Source organism: Portunus trituberculatus, chromosome 1, assembly GCF_017591435.1.
Source record: "Portunus trituberculatus isolate SZX2019 chromosome 1, ASM1759143v1, whole genome shotgun sequence".
Classification (NCBI taxonomy): Eukaryota; Metazoa; Arthropoda; class Malacostraca; order Decapoda; family Portunidae; genus Portunus; species Portunus trituberculatus.
This window is the reverse complement of record NC_059255.1, coordinates 4,655,299-4,671,015: the sequence shown is the minus strand read 5'-3', so window position 1 is coordinate 4,671,015 and position 15,717 is coordinate 4,655,299. Positions and strand designations below refer to the sequence as shown.

The 15,717-nt window shown below is 39.2% G+C and overlaps 2 protein-coding genes across 2 annotated transcripts; one reads left to right on the top strand and one right to left on the bottom strand.

Annotated features, from left to right (window-relative positions):
- Positions 1-4,382: 4,382 nt before the first annotated feature.
- On the bottom strand, positions 4,383-14,361 carry LOC123513725 (protein unc-50 homolog). The gene is made up of 7 exons (XM_045271151.1): positions 14,322-14,361; positions 13,908-14,059; positions 13,380-13,445; positions 6,585-6,705; positions 6,049-6,188; positions 5,511-5,612; positions 4,383-4,928 (listed from the first exon to the last, which is right to left on the bottom strand). Exons 2-7 carry the CDS (start codon positions 14,047-14,049, stop codon positions 4,792-4,794), a joined length of 708 nt encoding a protein of 235 aa, XP_045127086.1. The 5' UTR covers positions 14,050-14,059; positions 14,322-14,361; the 3' UTR covers positions 4,383-4,791.
- LOC123513604 (beta-1,3-galactosyltransferase 1-like) lies at positions 6,764-9,456 on the top strand. The gene is made up of 4 exons (XM_045270899.1): positions 6,764-6,919; positions 7,494-7,762; positions 7,956-8,160; positions 8,363-9,456. The coding sequence occupies exons 2-4, from the start codon at positions 7,590-7,592 to the stop codon at positions 9,161-9,163; spliced, it is 1,179 nt and encodes a 392-aa protein (XP_045126834.1). The 5' UTR covers positions 6,764-6,919; positions 7,494-7,589; the 3' UTR covers positions 9,164-9,456.
- Positions 14,362-15,717: the final 1,356 nt, after the last annotated feature.

The window sequence follows — 15,717 nt, the reverse complement described above, 5'->3', positions numbered from 1 at the left end:
CCACACTCAAGATACGTAAAATATACACAAAACCTCTAATACACACTGAAAACACACTCATAACACCGAAAAACACTCTGCAACACTACCAAACACACTTAAAACACCTCAAATATACCTCAAAACACCAAAATGCATAATAAAGAACGGCAACATTACGAGGGGGACTTACCTAAACATTGCGGCTTGGCTCCTCCTCCTCTTTCATTTCTATTTCTCCAACACCACTTCCGAGCCCTCGTCGCTGGCCTCCCTCCATCCCTACATCTCTACACAGACGGCTCCAAGACAGGTGAATGTGTGGGCGCAAGTGTATGGTCGTGTGAATGTGCCCTCAGGTTCCGGCTGCCTACCCATACATCGGTTTTTTCTGCTGAAATTTTTGCTATTGACAAAGCCATAGATTATGCTTTAAATTCAATTCATAATTCAATTGTCATTTTTTCGGACTCTATGTCAGCCCTTCAGGCAATAGAGTCCGGCCGCACGGATACAAATGAAATCCAGGGCAACATCATTAATAAGCTGAATTCATGTCATAAATCCTTCTCACTGGTTTGGGTGCCTGGACATTCCAATATACGCGGGAATGAACAGGCTGACATGCTAGCTCGGTCTGCTGCTGAGCTCGAGGGAGCGTGGAACCTCCGTCGGGATCTGCAGTCATGTCTCTCAGTTGTTAAATCATCAGCAAAACTCCTGTGGCAGAGTCACTGGGACAACCTCCACCTCCACACCACCAAACCTATCCTGGGCGAGTGGGCCTCCTCCAATCGCCCCACAAGGCGGGAGGAGGTGGTCCTCGCACGCCTCAGGATGGGCTGCACCCTCCCCACCCACATGCTCCCCTACATAGCCAACGCCTTCCCACCACAGTGTTCCAGCTGTAATGTCACTCTCTGTCGAGCACATCCTGCTTCACTGTGTGCGTTATCGTGAGGAGAGGCGGCCCTTGGCGGCGTATTGCCGGGGTCGCGGCCTCCCGCTAACGCAAACCACCCTCCTGGGTGATGAACACCCGGATGTGGTCGATAGACTGATGATTTACCTGACTGAGGCCAATTTAATCAGAGAGTTGTGATTTATGTGTATATATTATGTTATTTATTCTATGTATTTATTCTATATATTTATGTAAATAAAAGTATGAAAGTGTGTATGTTTCCAATTTTGCGTGATCTAATGTGAATGTTTTCCCTTCATGTATATATGCAATACGTAGTGATACTACGTAGCCACCCTGTGTGATTGTGATTTATCCCTCCCTCCCCCATGCCCTGACAAAGGACAATAGTTTTGAGATAGGTATAGGATCCCTGTGTGAATGAAGCGTGCATGAGGATATGTGAAGTCACTTAATGTTAAGATTTAAAAAATAAACAAAAATATATAAATAAATAAAGCCACTAAAAAACTGTATATATGTTAAAAAAAAAAAAAAAAAAAAAAAAAAAAGCTTTATTTTAAAAGAATTAAAAAAAAGTTAAAAAATAAATAAAGGGCCTAATACCCAAGACAGGGTGATGGCCAAAAAAAAAAAAAAAAAAAAAAAAAAATCTTCCTACTTTTCCCCCTCCTTTTCTCTTCCTCCTCCTTTATTTCTCCTTCCTTCTTCCTTCTACTACTACTATCTACTCACCAGAGCCTAGAAACACACCAAAACACGTAGAAATCACTAGATATTAGGCAAAATATTGACGAACTGGGGGGTTGGAAAAGAGGCGCCAGCCCGGGGCTGTGGTCATCACAGAGAACGGGAGCGGGGGTGACTCGGCCAAATTACGTAAATCATTTCAATTAAAAAATGACTTTTTGAGAAAACGAAGCCAAGGCCGAATGCTTGTTATTTTATGACATGATAAATACTTAAACTAATTTTCAAAATATCAAAACAACTCCAGCTTAACTAGTTTCAAAAATATATCTAAATTACGTACGTTAAACAGCGACCTCGTCATCAGTACTTAAAGATACACTTACAAGTACACAATACATTATATTCTGTTTATCTGTTCATTTACCTATCTACCACCCTATCAAATTACCTTCTTATCTGTTTATCTATCATCACACAGACACGCAAATACAGTATCAACAAACTGGCATGGATGGCTGGTGGCAAGACTGTGGTGGGTGCCGGGCTGTGTGTGTGTGTGTGTGTGTGTGTGTGTGTGTGTGTGTGTGTGTGTGTGTGTGTGTATGTTTACCTAGTTGTAGGTTTACAGGGCCTGGGCTTTATGCTCGTGTGGCCCCGTCTCCATATCTACACTTATCCAATCTTACTTTAAAAGTATGCACACTCGTTGCAGACACTACTTCTTCATTCAAACTGTTCCACGTCTCAACACATCTTTGCGGGGAACTATATTTTTTAACATCTCTCAGACATCTTCCCTTCCTCAGCTTTTTACAATGCGATCTTGTGCTTCGAATGTCATATTCTTCTCTCAGGATCAGTTTCTCATTATCCACTTGGTCCATTCCGTTGATCAATTTATAAACTTGTATAAGATCTCTCTCCCTTCTCTGTTCTATGGTTGGTAGATCCATAGCCTTTAGTCTCTCCTCATATGTCATCCCGTCATATTTTGGAACCATTCTTGTAGCCATTTTTTGTAGTTTCTCCAACTTCCTTATGTGTTTCTTTTTATGAGCGGTCCACACTACTCCTGCATATTCCAATCTGGGTCTTATTATAGTACTTGTTTGTTTTGTTTGTTTGTTTGTTTATTGTCATATTACACATACACATACAAAACAGTTACAATTAGGCAACTGCCCAAACACGTCGATAATATGACAAAGAGGACTAGATACCCGAAGGTATATGTGTCCTAATATACTCTTACTGAGATTGTAAATAATCTCAGAACAGACTCAAAACAGACAGGGGGGAAGAAACGGAAAAGAAACATATTGGTATTAATGAATGAATAAATAATTAATAATAATGATAATAATAGTGAATAATAGTAACAATTACAATGATAATAATAATAATAATAATAATAGTATATAATAATAATAACAAAAGAAGTGATAATAATAATAATAATAATAATAATAATAATAATAAAGTTAATGATAAAGGTAATAAGAATAGTAATAATAATAATAATAATTGCAATAATACAGAATAATACTAATGATGATAATAAGGAAAAATACTAGATATAGTAATAACTATAACAACAACAATCCAGATTGTATTTACAGGGCCTAAGCTTTATGCACGTGTGGCCCCGTCTCCATATCTACACTTATCCAATCTTACTTTAAAAGTCTGCACACTCGTTGCAGACACTATGCTTGATTCAAACTGATCCACGTCTCAACACATCATTGCGGGAACTAGATTTGGAACATCTCTCAGACATCTTCCTTGCTCAGCTTTACAATGCGATCTTGTGCTTCGAATGTCATATTCTTCTCTCAGGATCAGTTTCTCATTATCCACTTGGTCCATTCCGTTGATCAATTTATAAACTTGTATAAGATCTCTCTCCCTTCTCTGTTCTATGGTTGGTAGATCCATAGCCTTTAGTCTCTCCTCATATGTCATCCCGTCATATTCTGGAACCATTCTTGTAGCCATTTTTATAGTCTCTAACTTACTTATGTGTTAAATCTTTTCAAGGGGTCCACACTACTCCTGCATATTCCAATCTGGGTCTTATTATAGTACTTATCAATTTCTTCATCATTTCTTTGTCCATGTAGTGAAATGCTACTCCAATATTCCTTAGCAAATTATATGTCTCTCAAAAAATTCTATCAATAAGTGTGTGTGTGTGTGTGTGTGTCAGTAAAATGGTCTAATGGTGCACAAAGATCAAGGTAGAAATGTGTCCCAGTACTGAAGGGGTTAAAATAGAAATGGTGACTTTGCTACAACATTTCTACAAGCTCTTCGTGTTACACTTTGACAGATCTACACTCAAGAAAGTAGAAAAATATATATGTACAGTTTTATTACCTTAGAAAAATATGAAAAAAAATTATTGAAAGAAAAGTAAGTGTGTGTGTGTGTGTGTGTGTGTGCAAGAGTTGACCCGAGTACTGTGAATCTTCCGTGGGTTTCTGTGGCACACTGTTCACTTCCCTGCTTGCTTCTGTGCTTCCTCTAGACTCTTATTGAAGGTTGCCAGTCATATGCTACTACTACTACTACTACTACTACTACTACTACTACCATTACCTTTACTGCTACTAAAAACCTTCAGAATCAGCGAGAGAGAGAGAGAGAGAGAGAGAGAGAGAGAGAGAGAGAGAGAGAGAGAGAGAGAGAGTTGAGGATGTGCCTGATTCGAATAGTAACATAATAATAATAATAATAATAATAATAATAATAATAATAATAATAATGTCAATAAATTCAGCGGTCATTTTTATTAGTGTATTTATTCAGTTCACAAGCTTCATTATTACTATTATTCCTCATTTTTTTTTATCATTATTTGCATTTTTTCTATTCAAATCAGCTGGTCACACACACACACACACACACACACACACACACACACCATTCATAAGTAGTAACACAACATACAAGCAAATTATTTATATACCATCTTGTACACGTCAAAACAACAACAACAATGATAATAATAATAATAATAATAATAATAATAATAATAATAGTCCACTTTTTCCTTATATTTTCCTTTATTCAAACTATTTAACACACAAAAAGGTGCAATATGATACAAGAGAGAGAGAGAGAGAGAGAGAGAGAGAGAGAGAGAGAGAGAGAGAGAGAGGGGGCGGCAGCCAGACAGTGCTCTACGCCTCTCACAGCACACGATAATGGTAAAAGTCCATGAGAACAGAGCACAGGTTGACTCTCATTGTCAGGGTCACCACCAGCAGGAGCGGCAGCAGCGGCAGGGCGTACAGGAACACTCGCGGGGACTGCAGGATGGGCAGGGCTGCCAAAACAATGATAATAATGATAATAATGACTTTTTAAGCTCGTTATTATTATCATTTTCTTATTTATTTATTTTTTTTATTGTAGGATGGGCAAAACTGAGAAACAATGATAATAATGATAATACTAATGATAATAATGTTTTAGGTTCGTTATTGTTATCATTTTTATTATTTCTTTATTTATTCATTAATTCCTTTGTTGGAAGATGGATAGTGCTGAAAAAATAATGATAATAATAAATAATAATGATGATGATAATGTTTTCTGCTTGTTTTTGTTATCTTCGTGTGTTTTTTTTTCTCGTTATTCATTGATTCTTTTTATTTATTTGTGGGTTTAAATTGTTTTTGTATGTATGTGTGTTCATTTGTTTTTTTAATTTTTGAGTGTGAAAGAATTCGGTGATGTGTCGGTACTTTTCGTAATCTGCCGTTTTCTATACGTGTTACCGAAATGAAAAAAAAAATAATAATGACAACAATAATGATAATTTCACACTACTACTACAACTACTACTATTGCCACTATCACTACTACTACTACTACTATTACTACTACTACTACTACGACCACTCACCGCTGTATCCGAGGAATGTAATGTAGATGTAGTAGCCAATGGCGAACACCCACAGGAGGTTACCAAACAGGCGGGAAATGAACCAATCCTGACTGATGAACACTGCAACACACACAAACATATGCCAGTGTAAACAAAACCGACTTAAAATATGGACGGAAAGGAAAAAAAAATATGAGAAAAACACATAAATACAAGTCGGTGTAAACAAAATCGACTTAAAATATGGAAGGAAGGAAAAATATGATAAAAACACACGCTATTGTCAACAAAACCGACTTAAAAGATGGAAGGAAGGAAAAATATGATAAAAAGAGAGGAAGAGAAAATAATGATAATAAACAATAATAATGATTTCTTTGAGAGAGAGAGAGAGAGAGAGAGAGAGAGAGAGAGAGAGAGAGAGAGAGAGAGATAGAGAGAGAGAGAGAACAAACAGAAAAACACAGAAAACACACGAAACATGAAAAAACACACACATAAGCATATAAAACACATTAAAAACACCATCTCCTTCTCCTCCTCCTCCACAACCCACCATGGTACAAGAAGAGCTGGAAGAAGTGAAGAATGAGAAGTGGCGGGAAAAAGGCGTTAAGGTGGACATCAAAGGCGTACCCCCATTCCACGTCCTGATCTCTGCATGTTGACTTCACCAGCCGCTTGTTGGTGAAGAGCCTGGCGGAGAGAGAGAGAGAGAGAGAGAGAGAGAGAGAGAGAGAGAGAGAGAGAGAGAGAGAGAGAGAGAGATCTTTTGTTGTAATGAATTTTTATTAGGCAGAGAAGCGTCAAACCATCAAAATATCATTAAAGACACAAAGGTTAATGAATTACATACAAAATAAATGCAATATAGAGTTAGTGATATAAGACAGAGGGAGAGATTACCTGTGTGTCACCAACAGGAGGAGGAGGAGGAGGAGGAGGAGGAGGAAGGCATGTGAATTAATAGCAGAGAAAGTTGTTATTATTATTATTGTTGTTGTTGTTGAGAGAGAGAGAGAGAGAGAGAGAGAGAGAGAGAGAGAGAGAGATAGGAAAATAAAAACTTACAAAACACACACACACACTTACCAGAGCAGTGTTGCCACCACCACGCCCACGGCCAGGGTATCCACGCACACAGTGTACAGAAGGAAGGTGAGAAAGCTGGCAACACTGAGGCGCAACACAACGGCAAACCCAACCGATGTTACTGCGAAGGCAATTTAATATATCAACATCATCATCAGCACCTCTCTCTCTCTCTCTCTCCACTTTTAAGCCTCTACGCACCATCCAAGCCACTTCCTCAGTTTGGCTCCGGCCGTCAGAGGGGAAGGGCGCACGCACTTTCGCTTCCCCTACACCCCCCCCCCTATACATTTACTCCATTTTCTTCGCCCCATCCACCCCATGACGGCCGGATAGTACGTGGATAGTGTTAATAGTACCATGTGTGTCAGGGTGGACTATTAGAAGTGGCGTAGGGGTGATATTACTACTATTGCTGCTGCTATTATTTTTTTTCTTTTTTCTCCTCCTCCTTCTTCTTTTTCCTCTTCCTCCTCCTCCTCCTCCTCCTCTTGTAATTTCTTTCCTATTTATTTAGTGACGTATTAGTGCATCATTTCTTCTCCTCCTCCTCCTCCTCTTCTTCTTATTATTATTCTAACTCTTCCTCTTCAGCACTAATGAAGATGTGTGGTCCCTGTCTTACTCCCACCAGAATGACCTCACCTAACCCATTCATTCTATCTCTTTCCTTCAGCACTAGTGAAGATGTGTGGTCCCTGTTGTACCTGCTATTAATCTGTTACTATTATTATTATTATTATTTGAACTCTCGTTCAGCACTAGTGAAACTAAAGCAATAAATTATACCGATTAATGAAAATATATAAGTAAATTAATAAAATAAGAGTTTGAGGAGGAGGAGGAGGGTGGGCAATCTGACCTTAGTTTAAACCCTAATCTAACCTAACCTCTCTCTCTCTCTCACAGATCATGACCCAAGGAAGGATACGAGAGGGAAGGAAGAAAACTGTGTGTGTGTATGTACGTTTGTCTTTAGTGTGTGTGTGTGTGTGTGCGTGAGCGATGTTAAGAGGTCGCAGATTCCGTGTGTTGGGTGTGTGTGTGTGCGCGTGTGTGTGTGTGGTGTGTGTGGTGTTGGCGGTGGTGTGGTGGAGTGGTGGTGGCTCAGAGCTGCACCACCACCATCGCTACCAGGATGTCCTTGAGTCTACAAACGTGTCTAAATTCCTCGAAAGGTGAGTGTGTGTGTGTGTGTGTACGTGCGCGCGTGTGTGTGCGCGCGCGTGTGTGTTTATAATGTGTCTATATATAAACAAAATAAATATTTGTAAAAGCTTATCTCTCTCTCTCTCTCTCTCTCTCTCTCTCTCTCAGACCCAATATTCTTCCTATATCCCTTTCCTAACCTAATCTCTCTCTCTCTCTCAGCCCAAGAATTTTAACTCTACAACCACTCAAGACTCAAGAAGCATGTAGTAGTGGTGGTGGTGGTGTGGAGGTGTTGGTGGTGGTGCCGTCATCACCACACAACCTGGCAGCGAGGAGTGCCGTTCGAGAGGGCTGGGGTGCCTACTTGCCGCACTCCTGGGCTCTCGTTTTCTATGTTGGCGCTGTGGATCGACCCTCTGTCCAGGTCTGTGTGTGTGTGTGTGTGTGTTTGCCTATTCTTTCATCATTTATGTCTAGTTTCTCTCTCTCTCTCAATTCTTCTTTTTCTTTGTCTCTTTCTCTCTCTCTCTCTCTCTCTCTCTCTCTCTCTCTCTCTTTTGAAATATAACCCAACCTAACCTAACCTAACCTTACTCTCTCCCTCTCTCTTTCTCTCTCTCTCACAGGAGCGCTTGATTAGGGAGTCCCAAACACACAGGGACATCGCACAGGACCCCAGCTTTCCTGACAGCTATGCCACACTGACCCTGAAGACCCTCGCACTGCTGGCCTGGACACAACAGAGCTGCCCCAGTGCCAAGTTTGTGTTGAAGGCTGACGATGATGTTTTTCTCAATGTTCCACGCCTCCACGTCCTCACCAAGTGCCTATACAGTGCCATGATCGAGGTTTACAAAAAGGTTCATGGTGACTGTGGTGGTAGGGAGCTGGTGAGTCACTATATTGATGCGAGGACTAAGGGTTATGAGTCGTATGTCATCGGTGGGTATCTCTATCGTAACGTGAAGACCGACAGGAGTGGGGCGTCAAAATGGCAGCTCTCCAGATCGGTTTACGCGAAAGACACACTGCCGAACTACGTCTCGGGAACTGCGTATGTTCTGAGCGCTAATATCATCCCACACTTACTCGAGGCCGCCAAACACACACCCATAATCCACTTGGAAGACGTGTATCTGACTGGTTTGGTAGCGACAGAACAACTAAAATTACGTCTCACAAATATCGAGGGTTTTGAGCGATTTCGACCACGATTTGAAGGCCCCTGTGTTTACCAAGACTTACTGACCGCGCACGGCTTTACCCCAGGGGAGCTCAGGGCCGCCACGCACTCTACTCTGGGGTTAGGGAATGGTGTATGTGATGGAGTGCTTACGAAGGCTGCGATTAGGTTGAATAAAGTGCTAACAGCTATATTTCCAAAGCTCCTGTGTCCGGTATTAGTGATGTGGATGTTAGTGAGGTGATCTGAATGTGTGTGTGTGTGTGTGTGTGTGTTTATTTATGGTTGTGAAAAATCATTGCATTTCTTTCCTTTTTATGTGTGTGTGTGTGTGTGCGTTTTTTATGTTATTTATTCCCGCGTAACCGATTTTCCGCTTGCGTTTTGCCGTCACTGCTCGCTAATACTCATGATTGCTTCCACACGCACTGCTTAACAAACAACAACAACAACAAGTCTTTATGCCAATCAATTAAATGAATCTCAATACTCAAGTTTGGCTCAAGTTTGGCTTCCATTAAATATACTAATCACAAATGAATAAATACAATAACTCCTCCTCCTCTTCCTCTTCTTGTCATAAGTCAAAATATAAAGACAATTTTTTTTTTTTACTGTATAAATATTAAAACACATTTGATCAAGTTTTCTCTCTCTCTCTCTCTCTCTCTCTGGCTTCCTTTAACACACACACCACCACAGAGAAGGTTAACGACAAGTCACATTTTAAAAAACGCGCTAAAGATTAAAATGAGGAGATATTTTTTCAGAGTTTACGTACAAAAAGGGAAAACCGTTTGGGTATTTTAAGATATTGTAAGGTTGTTCATCTCTCAATACTCATTCTTGCTTCCATTTAACCCTTTCAGTATTGGGACGTGTTTTTACCTTGAGTTTTGTCTACCGTTAGACTATTTTAGTGACATTAGCAAGGGTCTATGGAGGGCACAAGATTAATGGCCACAGTCTTCACTATTTTTAATCCCTTCAGTACTGGGATGCATATTTACCTTGAGTTTTGTGTACCATTAGACCATTTTGTTGGCAGAAGATTAATGGCCAGTCTTCACTATTTTAACCCCTTTAGTACTGGGATGCATTTTTACCTTGAGTTTTGTGTACCATTAGACCATTTTAGTGACAGCAAGAGTGTATGGAGGGCAGAAGATTAATGGCCACAGTCTTCACCATTTTAATCCCCCACATGAGTTTCTGAAGGTGTACAAAGTCACCAAATAGTCACCAGGAGAAATATGGAAACACGTCATGCTACTGAAGGGGTTAGCAGTGTATCACCGAGAAAATTATATACAATTACTACACACGCAAATTACTTAAGAACACCTGTATGTCACTCAAATATACTGAATACTCATAATTACTTCCAAAACCAGCACTGGAGTAGGAAAATATTAGCAGCTTAGTTATAAAATGCTGGAAAAATCTGAATGTTAACACGGACAAAGATTTTAGTACACTCTGCTTTGAATTTCACTGTTATTGTTGCTTCTGCTTCACAAACACAATATTAACACTTCTCCAATATATCAAGCAGGAAATTGTGTTTTTTGGCACATTTGGCACACTTAGAAAAATACTATTAATCTCTTATTATCTATCTCAGCCAGCCAGATTAGAGAAAAATGAATTTAAGTGATGAAATATGCAAGAAATACAGCTTTTTGGTGTGTTATGGGTAGAAATACACTTAGAAAAATACTATTAATCTCTTATTATGTATCTCAGCTAGCCAGATTAAAGAAAAATGAGTGAGATAGAGAAATATACAAATAATATTACTATCTCTTCATTATATTATGCATGAATGAGTTTTTTGGTGTGTTATGAATAGAGATACACTTAGAAAAATACTATTAATCTCTTATTATGTATCTCAGCTAGCCAGATTAAAGGAAGATGAGTGAAATAGTGAAAAATATAAAGCTAATATCACTTTTTTCAATTTGTAATGCAAGAAACAGTTGTGCGGCACGTTTTAGATAGAAATACACTTAGAAAAATATTATTAATCTCTCTTATGTATCTCAGCCAGCCAGATTAAAGGAAAATGAATGAGATAGTGAAATATAAATCTAATATTACTAACTCTTCATTATATTATGCCAGAAATAGATTTGTTTGGTGTGTTGTATATATAAATACTTGTAGGAAATGTTACTAAGCTCTTGTGAATCTTGGACGATATTAGTGATGTTGGTAAAATAGAAAGTAATGATTAAAATAGTGAAGTATGTGTTGTTTGTTGAGCAGGAAAGAGTTAGTACCAGATACACTGAAAGACTTTAAGGAAATGTATAAACTCTTGTGAATCTTGGACGATATTACCAAGGTTGTTGAAATAGAAAGAAAATGACTGAAATAATGAAGAATATGTCATTTGATAAGCTAAAAATAATGATGTGAGATAAATAAATAGCAAGACTTGTCAGAAATATTACCAACCTCTTGTGAATCTCAAATTATATTACTTGCATTGTTAAAATAGAAAGAAAATGCCTGAAATAATGAAGTATGCGCCATTTGTTGAGGAAAAAGAGTTTGTACCAGATAAACACATAGAAACAGTTCCAAATATTACTAAACTCTTGTGAATCTTGGACGAAATTACTTACATTGTTAAAATAAAAAGAAAATGAGTAAATAATGAAATATATGTCATTTGATAAGCTAGGAATAATAAAATAAACAGAAAGACTTGTCGGAAATATTGCCAAACGCTTGTAAATCTCGGACGATATTACTTGCATGGTTTAAATAGAGGAAAAATGATTGAAAGAGTGGAATATGATGTTTGTTAAGGAAGAACCAGTTGTACCAGATAGAAATGCAGACTTGTGGGAATATTATTAAACTCATCAATCTCAAAATGTCAATAAATGTCCACCAGAATCTCAAAAAATGTCCACCAGAATCTTAAATGTCAACAACTGTCCATCAGTATCTCAAAATGTCAACAAATGTCCACTAGAAATGTCCATTGGTATCTCAAATGTCAACAAATGTCCACCAGAATCTCAAATGTCAACAAATGTCCATCGGTATCTCAAAATGTCAACAAATGTCCACCAGAATCTCAGAAAATGTCCATAAATGTCCAGCAGTCTCACAAATGTCAATAAATGTGATGGTTGACGCCACAATACTCCACAATGTCACAAAAACCACTTGAGTTCCTAAATATTAATAAAAATATATGAAAAAAACATTTGAGACTTTTAATAAACCGAAAATATTAAAAATTACCAAAAAAAAAAAATAAATAAAAATAGTGTTGAAATAAATAAATAAATAGAAAAATAGATAAATGAATAAAAATCGACTTGGGCCTTTTAATATACCACAAACATTTCAAATTATGAAGAAAAAACTGAAAAATAAATGAAAACTGCCTTAAAATAAATAAATAAATAAATAAATACTTAACATCAATAAGAAAATATATTAGAAATAACTTTAGTCTTTTAACAAACTCAAAAATAAATAAATAAATAAAAACAACCTCAAAGAAACAAACTAAAGAAATAATAAAAACAAAACAAAGAGAGAGAGAGAGAGAGAGGAAGCAAGGAGATAAACCATTGCCTGTTTGAATACCACAGCTAGACTAGTAAGAGTTGACAGATTTATTGATTTATTTTCATTTTCCTTAAGCCTATAGCACCTGTAGGCCTAATGGAAGAGTGTGGGAAGTGGTGTCCAGTGTCCAGCTTCCACCCATTAGTGACCCAGGATGTTTTCTGTATAGTGGTGGGCATATTAGGGCCCATATCAACACCCAGGCGCATCTTTGGTGTAGGAGAATTCACACCTCAACCTGGGACCTCTCTCTCTCTCTCTCTCTCTCTCTCTCTCTCTCTCTCTCTCTCTCTCTCTCTCTCTCTCTCTCTCTCTCTCTCTCTCTCTCTGTCTCTCTCTGTCTCTCTCTCTGTCTGTCTGTCTGTTTATCTCTCTCTTTGTCTGTCTGTCTCTGTCTTTGTCTGTCTGCCTGTCTATCTGTCTGTCTCTTTCTGTCTCTCTCTCTGGCACCTGGGTATCCTGGTGACATGTAGCTAACTTTAAACCACTCCACAAATGGCAAAGCTTCAAGGCGGCACGTGGTGGGATTAGAACCTACACGTGGATGTCTGCCCGATTCCACCACCACCACCACCACCACCACCTTATCCACTACACCACCACCACCTTATCTACTACACCGCATCCCTGTAGAAATAGTGGTGAAGGTAGAAATGGTGGTGAAAGAAGTAGAAATAGTGGTTGAGAGATAGAAAAATGGTGAAAGACAGAAATAGTGGTGAAAATAGTAGAAATAATGGTGAAAGACAGAAATAGTGGTTGAGAGATAGAAATAGTGGTGAAGGAAAGTAGAAATAGTGGTGAAAAAATGTAGAAATGGTGTGTTGGGGTCACCAGGTATACAAACACACAGCATTACTCACCACACAGCCACAGACACAGCAGCACCACAAACGCTGGGTCGTCGCGGGCAAACTGTGCTTTCGTTTCTGTGGAACACAAACAAACGAACAAACTATTAGGAAAGTGTGGAGGGGTTTGGATGTTGTTCATTTTGTTGTTGTTTTGTTTTCTCTCTCTCTCTCTCTCTCTCTCTCTCTCTTTATTCAATTTTTTAATTTCATTTCTCTCTCTCTCTCTCTCTCTCTCTCTGTTTTATTTTCTCTTTTAATCTTATTCTCTCTCTCTCTCTCTCTCTCTCTCTCTCTCTCTCTCTCTCTTTTTATTTTTCTTTTTAATCTTATTCTCTCTCTCTCTCTCTCTCTCTCTCTCTCTCTCTCTCTCTCTCTCTTAATCTCTCTCTCTCTTTTCTCTCTAATCTCTCTCTCTCTCTCTCTCTCTCTCTCTCTCTCTCTCTCCCACCCTCCCTCCCTCTCTCCCCCCATACAAACACACACACACACACACACACACACACACACACACACACACACACACCACAGCCAGCTTACGTTTTCTATACTGGAAATTCCGATAGACCTTCTGTGGAGCTATGAAGAGGTAAACCATCTGCCAGGCGGCGAACTCAAAATCCATCTGCCGGAATTTGAGAAGACGGCGAAGGTACTTGTAGCGTTTTGCCGCGGCCGTCATGCAGTCGTGTCTATGGGGAGAGAGAGAGAGAGAGAGAGAGAGAGAGAGAGAGAGAGAGAGAGAGAGAGAGAGAGAGAGAGAGAGAGAGTTATTATTATTTGTCATATCTCAAAATTTTCTGCTATTATTATTATTGATTAATTGATTGAGAGAGAGAGAGAGAGAGAGAGAGAGAGAATCATATCTCAAAATTACTTCTATTACTATCATTATTTTTCTTAGAGAGAGAGAGAGAGAGAGAGAGAGAGAGAGAGAGAGAGAGAGAGAGAGACCTGTGGGTGGCCGGGAGGGAGGGTGAGGCTGAGCAGTGGCGAGGGGTGGGGTGGCAGCGGTGGTGGTGGCGGTGGAGCCGGTTGGTGATTGGACACGTGACGGTGGTGGTGATGTGTGGTACTTGTGAATGCCACTGTGGGGGAGACAAAACAGTAATTACATACATTACACACCTGAAAACACCTGAAAAATTATATACAGTTTGTGAAGCTGTAGAAAATCACCAAATAGTCACCAGAAGGAATAGGGAAATGCGAGAATGAACAAAGGTTTAATCATACTGCAAAAATGGCATTCTCGCAAATAAACTGTCCAGCACACTTCCCTCGATTCACAGCTCCCCCTTCGCAGCTCTTCCACCCAGCTGATATGCGGTCACATATTTGGAGCCACACTATTGGGCAACGAGAGAGAGAGAGAGAGAGAGCAGACAGCATTTGTTTGAGTGTGTGTATTTATCTAGTTGTAGTTTTCCAGGGCGTGGGCTTTACGCTGGTGTGGCCCCGTCTCCATATCTACACTTATCCAATTTTTCTTTAAAGCTCTGCACACTTGTTGCTGACACCACTTCCTCACTCAAACTGTTCCAAGTCTCAACACATCTTTGCGGGAAACTCAATTTTTTAACATCTCTCAGACATCTTCCTTTCCTCAGCTTTTTACTATGCGATCTTGTGCTTCGGATGTCATATTCTTCTCTCAGGATCAGTTTCTCATTATCCACTTCATCCATTCCGTTGATCAATTTATAAACTTGTATCAGATCCCCTCTCTCCCTAATCTGTGTGTGTGTGTGTGTGTGTGTGTGTGTGTGTGTGTGTGTATGATCATTTTTATGTCGTGATACAGCAGACATTTATTATTTATTATCCTCTTCCCCTATTTGTTACCCATTTTCTTTATATCCAATGTTTTATTACCATTTCCTCCTATCTCTTTATTCATTACCATACTCTCTCTCTCTCTCTCGTTGACCAATAGCGTGGCTCCATAATGTGGCGTCAAATCAGCTGGGTGGAGGAGCTGAGAATAGAGGCGAGCGCGCGGGATGGTTTTTTGGCGAGAGTGCCGCAAAATAAAGAGAAAGCCTCGATCACAGTTCTAACCACGTGACCACAAGCTATAGAACGTATATAAGTGTAATACCGCCTGAGTCTCCTGCCTATATTAACATGTTAGAAGGCATATATATAAGCCTAAATAAATTCCACACCTGCCACACACCTGCTGCAAATAGTCTCAGGAAATCCCGAGTCCCTTCCGTCTATTAATTATAATAACAACAAATAAATAATCAGAAAAAGGAAAACCACTTCTTTCATCCTTGCCACGCCATCTCCCTTAATTCATGTTATTTACGGGAACGGAGCCCCCTTCCCCACACTTACAGCCCCC